An 11,977-nucleotide genomic window follows, 5' to 3' on the forward strand; every position below is an offset into this window, starting at 1 on the left:
AGTCTACACTGAAATCATAGAGCGCCCTCTCGTGGCTGTAGACCGTAATGTTTTCTCTTGGTTCATGGTTCTAAATAAATGTGACTTATAGTCCAGTGCGACTTATACATGTTTTTTTCCTCATCCTGACATATTTTTGGACTGATGCGACTTATACTCAGGTGCGACTTATAGTCCGAAAAATACGGTAGTCCATTTTCTTCTTTTGTTATTTTCTGTAGGTTGTCTGCACACAATCGGAGGCATTGGGCCAATTTTCGGTTACTCACTTGGATCTCTGTGTGCTAGTCTATATGTGGATATTGGCTTAGTGAATCAAGGTGAGTTAAAACTGGTATATTGCCAAATTAGAATTGGTATACACCCTTCTTAGTGGTAACTCACAAAACAAGAATCAAAAAGAAGTAAAAAATTGCTTTCTTAGTTTTGACATGTAAAATGGTATCTGGAGAAACTTTACACAAGGTGTGTAGAAACAGTACAGAAAGTGTAAAATAAAAAAAATATATATATATATTAGGGGTGTAACGGTTCACAAAATTCACGGTTCAGTTCGATACGGTACACTGGTGTCACGGTTCGGTACGGTTCGGTACGTTTTAGATACAGCAAAATGAAAAAAATTGGCAGATACATTTCCTTGATTTTTAAAAAACGTTTTATTTATTAAAACTAACAAAGTATGTTTTTTTTACATTGAACAATGAAGGAGCTATTTTTCTTAGCAGCATACTGTATAAAACAAAAACAGCTCCTTATAAAAAAAAATGAAAATGTTATATTGTTGTAGTAGTTATGAACAAATACAAAGATGTAACTTTGTATATGGAACTCTATAACTCTTTATATTGAGTGTTTTTACTCAATTGGTTCTCTATAGGGCTTATGTTTTTTGGAACAAAGCAGGAATTACAGTCTGGCTGAAATGGGCTCGTGAAGGAATATTGTAACGGGGCTCAATTACATTAAGCATGTTCTTAAAACCTGCGTTTTCCACTATAGGCGCTCCGCTCACTCAGTACGCAATATTGAGTGATATATATATATATATATATATATATATATATATATATATATATATATATATATATATATATATATATATATATATATATATATATATATATATACAATAGTGTAGCACCACTTGTGGTGAAGGGAACTTTAATAATAATAAAAAATACCTATGCATTTCGGGCCTAAGAGCTATTTCAAGCCATTTCAAGAGTTTGTTAACATGTAAGACAAATAATGTGATTTATATAATTCAATGTCCATGTACAGCTCCTCCTTAGTATAGTGGACAGTATCTCCGCCTGTCACACTGACCGGGGTTCGATTCTCCGACGAATAGAGCTAGTTTAAAACTAACAAAGTATGTTTTTTTTTACATTGAACAATGAAGGAGCTATTTTTCTTAGCAAGGCACCAAACCCCCAACTGCTCCCTGGGTGCCGCAGCATAAATGGCTGCCCACTGCTCCGGGTGTGTTTTCACAGTGTGTGTGTGTTCACTGCTCTGTATGCGTGCACTTTGGATGGGTTAAAAGCAGAGCATGAATTCTGAGTATGGGTGAATACTGCCATACATGGCTGAATGTCACGTCACTTTAACAAAATGTTTGTTGGTTAAACATCCTGTTCATTAAAAGAAAGGATAACAGAACACAGAAGTGCAATTAATGGAAAAAATATAGTCCTGCTGAAAGACCTTTTTTTGTGTGTGTGAACATAACCATAAAATATATATATTTTTATCTTTGTTGGAATTGAAAAGGTTAAACAGAATATACGAGGAAGTAATATTGATTGTATAAGAAGGAAGTGGGAAGCTTTTGGGTTTTTTTATTTGTAAATTATTTTTCCAAAGGGTAAGAATGAGGATTTTTCTTTTTAGGACTTTTTGTGATAGTGGTTTAACCCGTTAACTGTCAGACTTTTTGAGCATAGACCTGAACTTAACTTGAACTTACATTTTTATAAATTTTTTTCTGATTTGCAGCAGAGACTTAAGTGTGTTGTATGTCTCCTTTCTATGTGTAAAATATGTTAATGGTGATGTGGATCAACTCTGATTGGGTGATTGTTGCTTTTGAATAGTTAACACTTATTAATTTGTGTGACATCTTGAGAGAATAATTTTTTTTATGTTTATGTATTATGTGCATTGAATACCCTGAGTAAGTCTCTTAGGTCGAAACAATAACACTTTTTAATTATTAAAGATCCCTTCATCACAAGGGTGCTGGATTTTTTTTTAAAATTATTATTATTATTATTATATGTATATATATATATATATATATATTTTTTTTTTTTTGACGTACCACTGTAGTACTTACTCTTTAAAGAACCCTAGAGTACCATGTAAATACCATGGTATATGAATATAACAATGGACATGTTAGAGTAGGAGGTTCAGTTCTAGAGCAGGGGACCACCCTGTTTTGCGCAGTTGGAGCAGGAAGACCATTGGGATCTGGTAGAGGCAAGAGGCCTCAGGGGAGCCAGTGGAGTATGTGGCTTAGGAAATCCCAGTATAGCAATCAAACTAGGGTAGGCAATCTGGATAGGAGAACTCAAAGAATTTGGCTGAGTGGGCAAAGGAAGAGGAGACTTGGGAGAATTTGAACAGGAGAGTAAATTGCTCTTGTAGCTCTGGGAAAATATGATTCCCTGGGGAATCAGCAGAAACCAAATTAGGAAAGTCCAACATAAGAGGCCATTGTGGAACTGGTTGGACTATTTTAAACCATAGAGAAGAATGACCCAAAGAAAGTCCGTGAAAAGAGCCATGAAAAAAGCTAGTGAAAATGCCAAGGAGGAGCTGGTGAAATATTGAAGGATGATTAAAAGCTTGGGTTTTTGTGGCCAAAACAAAAAGTATAATGGAACCTTCTGTTACCAGAAAGTATAGCCCACAGGCAGCATCTATGATTAGAAAAAGGGACTAAAGGAAGAACTCACCGGCAGAACAGAAGTAAGGATGATTGGTCTGTGAGAGAGAGATGGCCAGGATGAAGATTAGGTCGCTGTTTTGAGGAGGAGGAAATGCATTTTAAATCCCAATGGGTTAATGATAAAGGCTTGGGCTTCTTTAAGGTATACATCACACAGAGTTTGATTGTAATCTCAAGTGGAGTTGGGTTTATTACTTAATTGCAAGTTATGTATAGTGAACAGGTATGTATGATAACAAAAGAGCTTAACCTGAAAGAACTGATGGAATTTATGGACAGCCAGTATGGGAGCCATACATGGAAACAACAGATGAAGACAGAGCCCGGTGGAGGTGTAATATGTTTAACAGATATTTTGTTTATTTAAATATTTTTTTCTCATTATCAGACAGTGTGACCATCACCCCTCAGGACTCTCGCTGGGTTGGGGCCTGGTGGCTGGGTTATGTGGTTTCTGGGCTGTTGACTCTTCTTGCTGCTTTGCCTCTTTGGTTCCTGCCAAAATCTTTACCTGAAAACCCCCAAACCTCTAAAGCATATCACCCCTCAAACGAACACAAGCAAACACTCAGCATTACAGAGATTGCCAAAGGTATGTCAAAGATACACTGACCACAAACGGTAGAATTAAGGTCTAATTAAATCTAACATAGTCAATGATTTGTATAGTGCAGTTGTATGAACTACTTAGATACGCTTAAAGGTTTGTGTGACATTTTATAGCTTGACATATTATATATAATGATTACAGTGCCCACCACTAATATTGGCACCCTTGGTAAATATGAGCAGAGAAAATAAATAATCATTGTGCATCCTTTTGATCTAACATTCAAAAAATTCACAAAATTCTAACCTATCATTGAAGTAAAATAATGGAAAGTGTGTGTGTGTGTGTGTGTACAATTATTGGCACCCAATTATTGCAAAATTGTTTTCCCAAGGTAACAGCTCTGAGTTTCTCCTACAGTATAATTCCTAATAAGTTTGGAGAACAGCTGACAAGAGATCAGAGACCATTCCTTCATCCATAATCACTACAGATCCTTCAGATTATCAGCTCCATGTTGGTAGTTCTTCTCTTTAGTTCACCCCACTCATTTTTATAGGGCTCAGGTCTGGGAACTGGGATGGACATGGCAGAAGCTTTAATTTGTGCTCAGTGACACATTTTTGTCTTGGTTCTGATTTTCATTTTGGATCATTGTCCTGATAGAATATCCAACCATGGCCCACTATACAATTTATAACAGAGGTGGTCATGTTGAAAAAATGTTTATCTGTTGATATTTGATAGAATCCATGATGCCATGTACAGTATCTGAACAAGATGTCCAGGACATTTGGCAGGTTTCTGTGCACATCAGCAAATCATTGACAGAACTCACTCATGTACGCCACCGCAATCGTCTTTACCTTGAGTGCAGTCTTCATCCATCAAAACTTTACTAGTGAGACAGTGGTTATCCAGTCAAGAAAACATAATTTGCGTCTCATCTGGCCATAGAGCAGTGGAATGTGTTGACATTGCATTCAGTCTGTACTTCACACAGCGTGTGTGATGTGTGAGGGCTTCAGAGACAAACACAGAATATTACAGACCTTGTGTTTAAAAGCCAAACACACTGGAATGAATAATTCACTGAAAACACAACGCAAGTCTCTGTTTTCTTTGCAATTTCTGATGTAAGCCTAGTTTCCTTTATATTAGCGGTATTTTGGATGCACTGTTTGAATGCATTTGCTTACTGGATTATTGGAAAAATAAAACTTTCCCAGAGTTCAGCGGCTTAAAATTATCTTTGCCGACAGCAATATAACCCTGGAGCCCAAGACCGGTTGCCCACTGAAGCTAAGCAGGGCTCAGCCTGGTCAGTACCTGGATGGTAGACCTCCGGGGAAAAACTAGGTTACTGCTGGAAGAGGTGCTAGTGAGGCCAGCAAGGGGTGCTCACCCTGTGGTCGGTGTGGGTCCTAGTGTCCCAATGTAGTGATGGGGACACTATACTGTCAACAAGCACTGTCCTTTGAATGAGACGTTATACCGAGGTCCTGACTCTCTGTGGTCTTTAAAAATCCCAGGTTGTCTTTCAAAAAGAGTAGAGGTGAGACCTCAGCATCCTGGCAAAATTCACCCATTGGCCACTGACCATGATGGCCACCTAACAATCCCCAAATCGGCTGATTGGCTTCATTACTCTGTCTCCTCTCCACCAATAAGCTGGGGTGTAGTGGGCGTTCTGCCAAAATATGGCTGCCGTCGCATCATCCAAATGGATGCTGCACACTGGTGGTGGATGAGGAGATAGCCCCTGACAATGGAAAGTGCTTTGAGTGCCTAGAAAAGCGCTATATAAATGTAAGGAATTATTATTATTATTATTATTGTTATTATTATTATCTGATTGCAAGCAAAGAAGCAAAATTGGGTTAAAAATGTATAATAGAAATTATGATTCAATAATTTTGCATATATATATATATATATATATATATATATATATATATATATAGGCAGTTCTCCAGCTATGATCCTTGGAGAGTCTTTGACCACTCAAACTCTCCTCTTCACCCTGCATTAGGATATTATAGACAGACCTCCTCTTCCAGTATGGCACTGAGACGCAGCATCTCATAGCAGCAGTTGGTCCGCCCTTGTCCACAGAGCAATTCTGTGGATGTATGCATTCAGAACTTGCGTCCAGGAGGGAACCTTAGGGACAATCAGGGTGCACTGTCTGCAGCCTTGGTCTGCGGTGATCTTCATTTAGAAACGCATCATTAAAATGAAATGTTACTCCGCAAATACTCAACAAAGAGTCATGATATGTCCATAGAAAGCTTGACATGTCTACTTTTAAACTAAGCAAGTCTTAATAAACAAATATTCTGTGATAAAGTTATCCATATGAAAACAACACTTTCACGTCTTTCACTTCTCCCTTCATTATATCTAATGTGACCATGCCCACGCGCTAAACGAACTATTGATATTATAATGTTCCACGTGAAGCTCGCAGCATGTAAACGCCCGTACCACAGAAAACAAAGCAGCGAGACTGTTATTCAAGTTTTTTTTTTTTTTTTTTTTTAAAAACCTCAGGATTTGAGTTTTGGATTTCCCCAGAAAATTACCCAATATTTTTTTTTTAATCTACTTGTATTAGTTTTCACACAAACTGTTCACATTTTACTAGTTAGACTTTTTCCAAACTATAATTCCTGATTAATGTATAATCAATTAAAACATTATGAAGTTTCATTCACATCATCTAAATGTTCTACTGCACTACTAGTATCAGTGACCATCAAAATAATGTTAATAATGTAGTTTATCATTTAGTTTATTTGAGAGCACATAAAAAATATACACTTTGGAAATGCTAGTTATGTGATATTCATTTTATATATTTGAACATTACACAATACCAGTCAATACCAGTTTGCTAAATCAGTAATATTGTTCAGTATTTGTACTATTTGAAATAACTGCTTTCTATTTGAATATATTTTACATTTAATTTGTTTCCTGTGATCAAAGATACATTTTAAGCTTCCAAATGTAACAATATACACTATACCATTCAAAAGCTTGAAGTCAGTATATATAGAAATTAAAACTTTTATTAAGCACACAAGTGATGATAAATACAATAATTATGTTAAGACAATGCTGTTTTTTCAATTCATCAAAAAAAAAAAAAAAAAAACAATATTCTCAGTTCTTTTCAACATTAATGATGATGATAATAATAATAATAATAATAATAATAATAATAATAATAATAATAATAATAATAATAATAATAAATGTTTTTTTTGAGTAGCAAATCAGAATATTAGAATGAATTCCGAAGAATCGTGTGACTGGAGTAATGATTATAAAAATTCTGCTTTGAAAGTCATCTTTGATTGTTCCTAATAAACTGTTTAACTGCAGTCGTGACAAACCAGCCCTAGGACCTGATCTGAGACACAACTTGCTTTATAGTGAGCATCCTGAACTTTAGACACAGATCTAAAATGTGACACAACCCTCCATCCTTCTTCGGAATGATGAAGTTCCGGCAGTAGAACCTGGACTGTATTTCTTGAGGAGGGACCACCTCGATGACCTCCTTCCTCAAGAGAGTGTTCACTTCTTGTTCCATTACCAGAACCTGCTCTGGGTCTTCTAGAGTGGGAATCACCCCATTGAACTGAGGCGGAAGAAAACCAAACTGGATTCTGTAGCCTCTCTATACAGTGTGCAGGACCCACAGAGACACATTTGGCAGTAGGTTCCACACTCTCGAGACTGACCTCTGGTGTAATCAGAGCGACAAGCTCAGTGTCCTGAAGCAGAGAACCAACAGGGGACAGCCGAACTAGCTGCTCTAGAGACCTCCTTAGAGGTAGCGAGGCTCTTAGTACCACTACATTTCCAGGCAGTGACTGAGAGAAGTGCTCATTGGAGAGTGCTGAGCCCGGAAGTACCATGGGTGGGTTTACGAGCCCGTGGCACCTTTTGATAATGGTATTGACGGCATCGCCAAACAGGAAGAAGGTGCATACGGGTGGTTAAAAGGAAGACCCCGTCCATCTTCTTCATATCAGACAGGCTGCTCTTTCAGCAGGTAGGCTTCTGTGCCTGTAACATGGCCATTTCATTGCCGACATGCACCAGCCTGACCCGCTGCCATTTACCCCTTGTCCACCAGTGCTGACATGGTACGCAGTGGCTTAGAAGGCAATGCCGGAGCCTTCAAGGACGATGTCCACCAGGGGACAGATAGCTCACAAACGTCTGCTCAATCTGGGGCATCACCCTGTAGCCATGCTCACTCAACCCCACCAAGTTGGCATAATAACGTGGCAGGGTTGAAGAGGTGGGCCGACTACCTTGACATCTTGGTGAGGATATCAGGGAAGTAAGGAAGGCTCCAGCATGGAGGTGGCGGCTTAGTCTGCCGAAAGCATTCATCCAGTTTGCTTTTCTGTGGTTCAGCCTGAAGACAAGGAAGACAAGTGGAGCATTGAGCCCTCTCCCTGGGGGCAAGAAACCTCTCCCAGGATCTGGTGGGTCCAGTGCCATCACGAGAGCAGCCGCCACTCCGCTTCAAGGAACGCTGGTGAAGGCTCCCTCCTTAAAGAGAGAAAAGCGTATGCAGTGGCAAAAGCCAGCTGACCCTGCGTGCTTCACTCCTGAGCAGACAAAGCACAGACTGTGTATATCCCCACTTGAAATGTACAGTTGGCGGGGAGGAACACACAGCCTACAAGGCTGTCTACTCTTGCCCAGATGCTTCACTTTGGCTGAAGCTTTAGACACATTGGAGCTTTAAAGTGGGACAAACAACAAGGCTTACAACAAATAGCAACTAACACACACAGAGTGCTGGCTGAATGACAGAAAGCTTATGCTTGTTTCCACTGCAGGTGCTTTTAAGATTCCTGGTCACCCCACTAGTGATGTCTTGCCAATCCATTGGACTGATTACACACATGATTCAGAGCGTGTTTACACTGAAGACATACCCATAGCATTTGACATAGCTCAAGTTCCTGAAGGGGAACTTCCTGATTTAATTCATGTGTTTCCCCTCACTTTCCATTGTTTTACTTCAATGATAAGTTAGAATTATGTGATTTATTTTTGTGTTTTTTATGTAAGATTAAAAAGTTAAACGATGCAGATTTATTTTCACAGTCACCTTTGAACCAATATTAGTGGAGAAGGTACTGGATATAATTGTATATTCAAAAGGTGACCATTAGATTCTCCATTAAGTGTTATTATTATTATTATGAATACAATGTTCATATATATATATATATATATATATATATATATATATATATATACAATTTATTTTGTTATGAAAATTATGCTTATTTGCTTGTTTTTTGTTTTGTTTTGTTTTGTTTATTTAGATTTTTGGCCATCTATAAAGCATCTGTTCACCAGTGGGATCTATATCCTGCACCTGATTTGCAGTGTTTTGGCATTCAATGCCTTTGTCATTTCTATAACTTACACACCAAAGTATTTGGAGCAGCAGTTTGGACAAAGCGCATCAAAGACCAATTTTCTCATAGGTAACAGTTGCTGTATATTATTATTATTATTATTATTATTATTGCTAGCTGTTTAAACTAGCTGTGCTTATATGTGCAGGAGTGATGTCTATTCCACCACTGGTTCTGGGTATGTTCCTCAGTGGCTGGATAATGAAGAGGTTTAAACTAGGTCTGCTGGGATCTGCAAGACTGATGTTTTTCACCTCTGTAACCTCATTGGTTTGCATAATACCTTACTTTGCTCTCAGCTGTGAAAACATAGATGTCGCTGGGATCACGGTGCCATATCAAAGGTATTTTTTATTCATATTTATAGTCATTGTATAAATATTTTTGAATCATGGAAAATATACACCTATCCATTTAATTTCCTGCCTAGGGTTTAATATAATAAATTGTTTATGTGGCAGAACTTTTGAAGTTCAAGATGTAAGCCATGATTTACTTACTTCTTGCAATGCTGGGTGTCCTGACTTCCTATGGGATCCAGTGTGTGGACAGAACGGAGTGACCTACATCTCTCCTTGTCATGCTGGCTGCAATTCCACTCTGGGTACAAGACAGAATATGGTGAACAGCTACTTTTAACACTTGATGACAAATTCTTTGTTACATTTTTTTTTTTTTTTTTACTTTATTTATGTTTGTATGTATTTATTTACACACTTACACGTTTGTCAGACATTCCATGGCTGTACATGTATCCAGAGCTGGGGACTGACTTCTGGGAATTCCTCTGCAGTGCTTGGACAGTGTTCGCGAGAGAGTAGCTGCACTAAAATGTTCTACATCTATCTGGCACTGCAGTCTCTCGCCTTCTTTGTTTACTGTCTGGGCACAGTTCCTTTCTTCCTCATCTCATTGAGGTACTGTTTAATTTGTTTCCATCATACTGTAATGCAGTTGCTCCTTATGCTTGTTCCCTATTTTCAGTGGCCTATATTGTATTTGAATCAGTTTCAAATATTGTATAACCTTCATTGTTTAAATAAACAAACAAACAAGCTGTGAGTTGGTTGGTTAATCTTAAGAGTCAAGGTTGGAAATCCTACTCACAATGCATTGAGGCCAGAAATTAATTATATAAATATCTTCATACAAAATGTATTATTTTAATTAAAAATAAAAATTGAGAATTGGTTGTGTGGATGATTGTAATCGCAATTGTACATATACTGTATATAATATACAATTATCTGTATGAAATATGTTCTTGCAGGATTGTGGATCCTATGCTGAAGTCTCTCTCAATGGGAATATTTCTGTTAGTTTTAAGAGTCTTCGGTAAGTTAATATATGGATTTGCTAATACTGCAAAACATTGTTTTTCATGAGGGGAAACTTACAAATATGTCACAGATCTTTATATTTTTCTTGTCTTAAACATGCATTAAGCCACAGGATTATTTTAAGTTTAATTTATTGCTTTTAAAGGTGGCATTCCTGCTCCCATTTGCTTTGGAGCTCTTATTGACACAACCTGTCTGAAATGGGGCCAAAATAAAAGCGGTGAAAGAGGTGCATGCAGAATGTATGACATTGAAACTTTCAGGTGAGCAGATCTAGCAGGATGATGCTATGTAGCCCTAATATGAATGTGTAATAAAACCCTAATTAATGTGTAATAAAATTTTATTTGCCCCCATCAGGTACCTATTTCTGGGACTGGTGAGCTCTCTTCAGGCATTTAGCTATACCCTTTTATGGATTTTCACCACACAGATTAAGAAGAAAGTACAGTACGATGAGAAAATGTCCAAGGACATAGAACTCCAATACCCTATGCTACGTGATCCAGAACAGGAAAATAATATAAAATAATGTTCTGCGATGTCGTTGTTTTATTTTTATTTTTATTATTGATTTATTGTTCCTGGGTCATTTTCAAAATATGATGACAAACACTTTTATTATTTTATATCTGTGGCTAGGTTCATGAAAATCATGCCATTCATCTGAGAGTCAGAGTTATGTCTCTTTTTTATTTATTATTTAATTTATATGGTGATTTGCCCACGAGTAAATAAATGCTGTAAACAACTTTAGCTCTCACTGTCATTACTGTGTTGTATTTATTAATACATACAAATATTTGATGTTATAATGTATTTCTTTTTTGTTAACTTGTAAATGCTATTTTCTATGTTTGTGTCTGAGGGAAACACACACACGCACACATATATTTTCCAAGTTATCTAATAAGCTTTACATAAGGGGCAGGACATTCCATTTAAATCCACTTAATGAATTCCAGCAGAAAGGGCCAATCACACAAAATAAGCAATTATGTACAGTACATCTGAGTCCATTAGATGAAGCAAAGTTGAGGAAAGGTCATACAAAATTTAAAATGGAAGACAGCCATGAGTGTGGCATATTTAGTATTAATTTTTTGTTAAGTATGCCCTCATGTTCCTGTTAATTGCTGTAATGTCAGCCTCTTTAATTACCAGCCCAAAGCCTAAATGTGTGATTTGAAACTCCTCTTGAGTGAGTTCTGAAGGAGAAAGAAATGCATGCATTTTTGTAAACAAAATGAGGGTGAGGAAATGTTTACAGAATTTTAGTTTTGGGCTGAATTATCCCTTTATTGAGTTTCATTATAGCTGGGAGTATTTTTTTGTCATGTGTACGTATAACAACCACTCCTAACACAACATTAAAGCTCTCAGTCATTACCACAGGTATTTATGACAGTCTAGGAATGTTATGTTCAGTCCACATGTCTATTCCTGTTCCTGAAAATTACAAATATGACCTTGACTGACTCATCAGTGAGAGTTGTTGAGGTAATGAAGAGAATGTGTTCACCATCACAAGTACCCATTACATTAGCAGAGAGGCCATGTTCCTATTAGCTTTTTGGGTAACATTTCACTGAGCGTATAGCCTGGGGTCAAAGTTGATAAACACTTTGGATTTAACTGTAACACAGAGAAGCAGTGTGAGCAACTGTGA

At 37.3% G+C, this 11,977-nt stretch overlaps 1 protein-coding gene across 1 annotated transcript in view; it reads left to right on the forward strand.

Annotated features, from left to right (window-relative positions):
* Positions 1-10,941, forward strand: part of LOC128021652 (solute carrier organic anion transporter family member 1C1-like) — a 12,018-nt gene extending 1,077 nt beyond the window's left edge. Inside the window, exons 2-10 of the mRNA XM_052608958.1 lie at positions 222-320; positions 3,348-3,551; positions 8,873-9,037; positions 9,117-9,312; positions 9,430-9,589; positions 9,701-9,885; positions 10,239-10,303; positions 10,454-10,571; positions 10,669-10,941. Coding sequence (XP_052464918.1) covers positions 222-320; positions 3,348-3,551; positions 8,873-9,037; positions 9,117-9,312; positions 9,430-9,589; positions 9,701-9,885; positions 10,239-10,303; positions 10,454-10,571; positions 10,669-10,840 — 1,364 coding nt within the window. The 3' untranslated portion in view covers positions 10,841-10,941. The remainder of the gene's footprint in view (positions 1-221; positions 321-3,347; positions 3,552-8,872; positions 9,038-9,116; positions 9,313-9,429; positions 9,590-9,700; positions 9,886-10,238; positions 10,304-10,453; positions 10,572-10,668) is intronic.
* Positions 10,942-11,977: the final 1,036 nt, after the last annotated feature.

Source organism: Carassius gibelio, chromosome A10, assembly GCF_023724105.1.
Source record: "Carassius gibelio isolate Cgi1373 ecotype wild population from Czech Republic chromosome A10, carGib1.2-hapl.c, whole genome shotgun sequence".
NCBI classification, from domain to species: Eukaryota; Metazoa; Chordata; class Actinopteri; order Cypriniformes; family Cyprinidae; genus Carassius; species Carassius gibelio.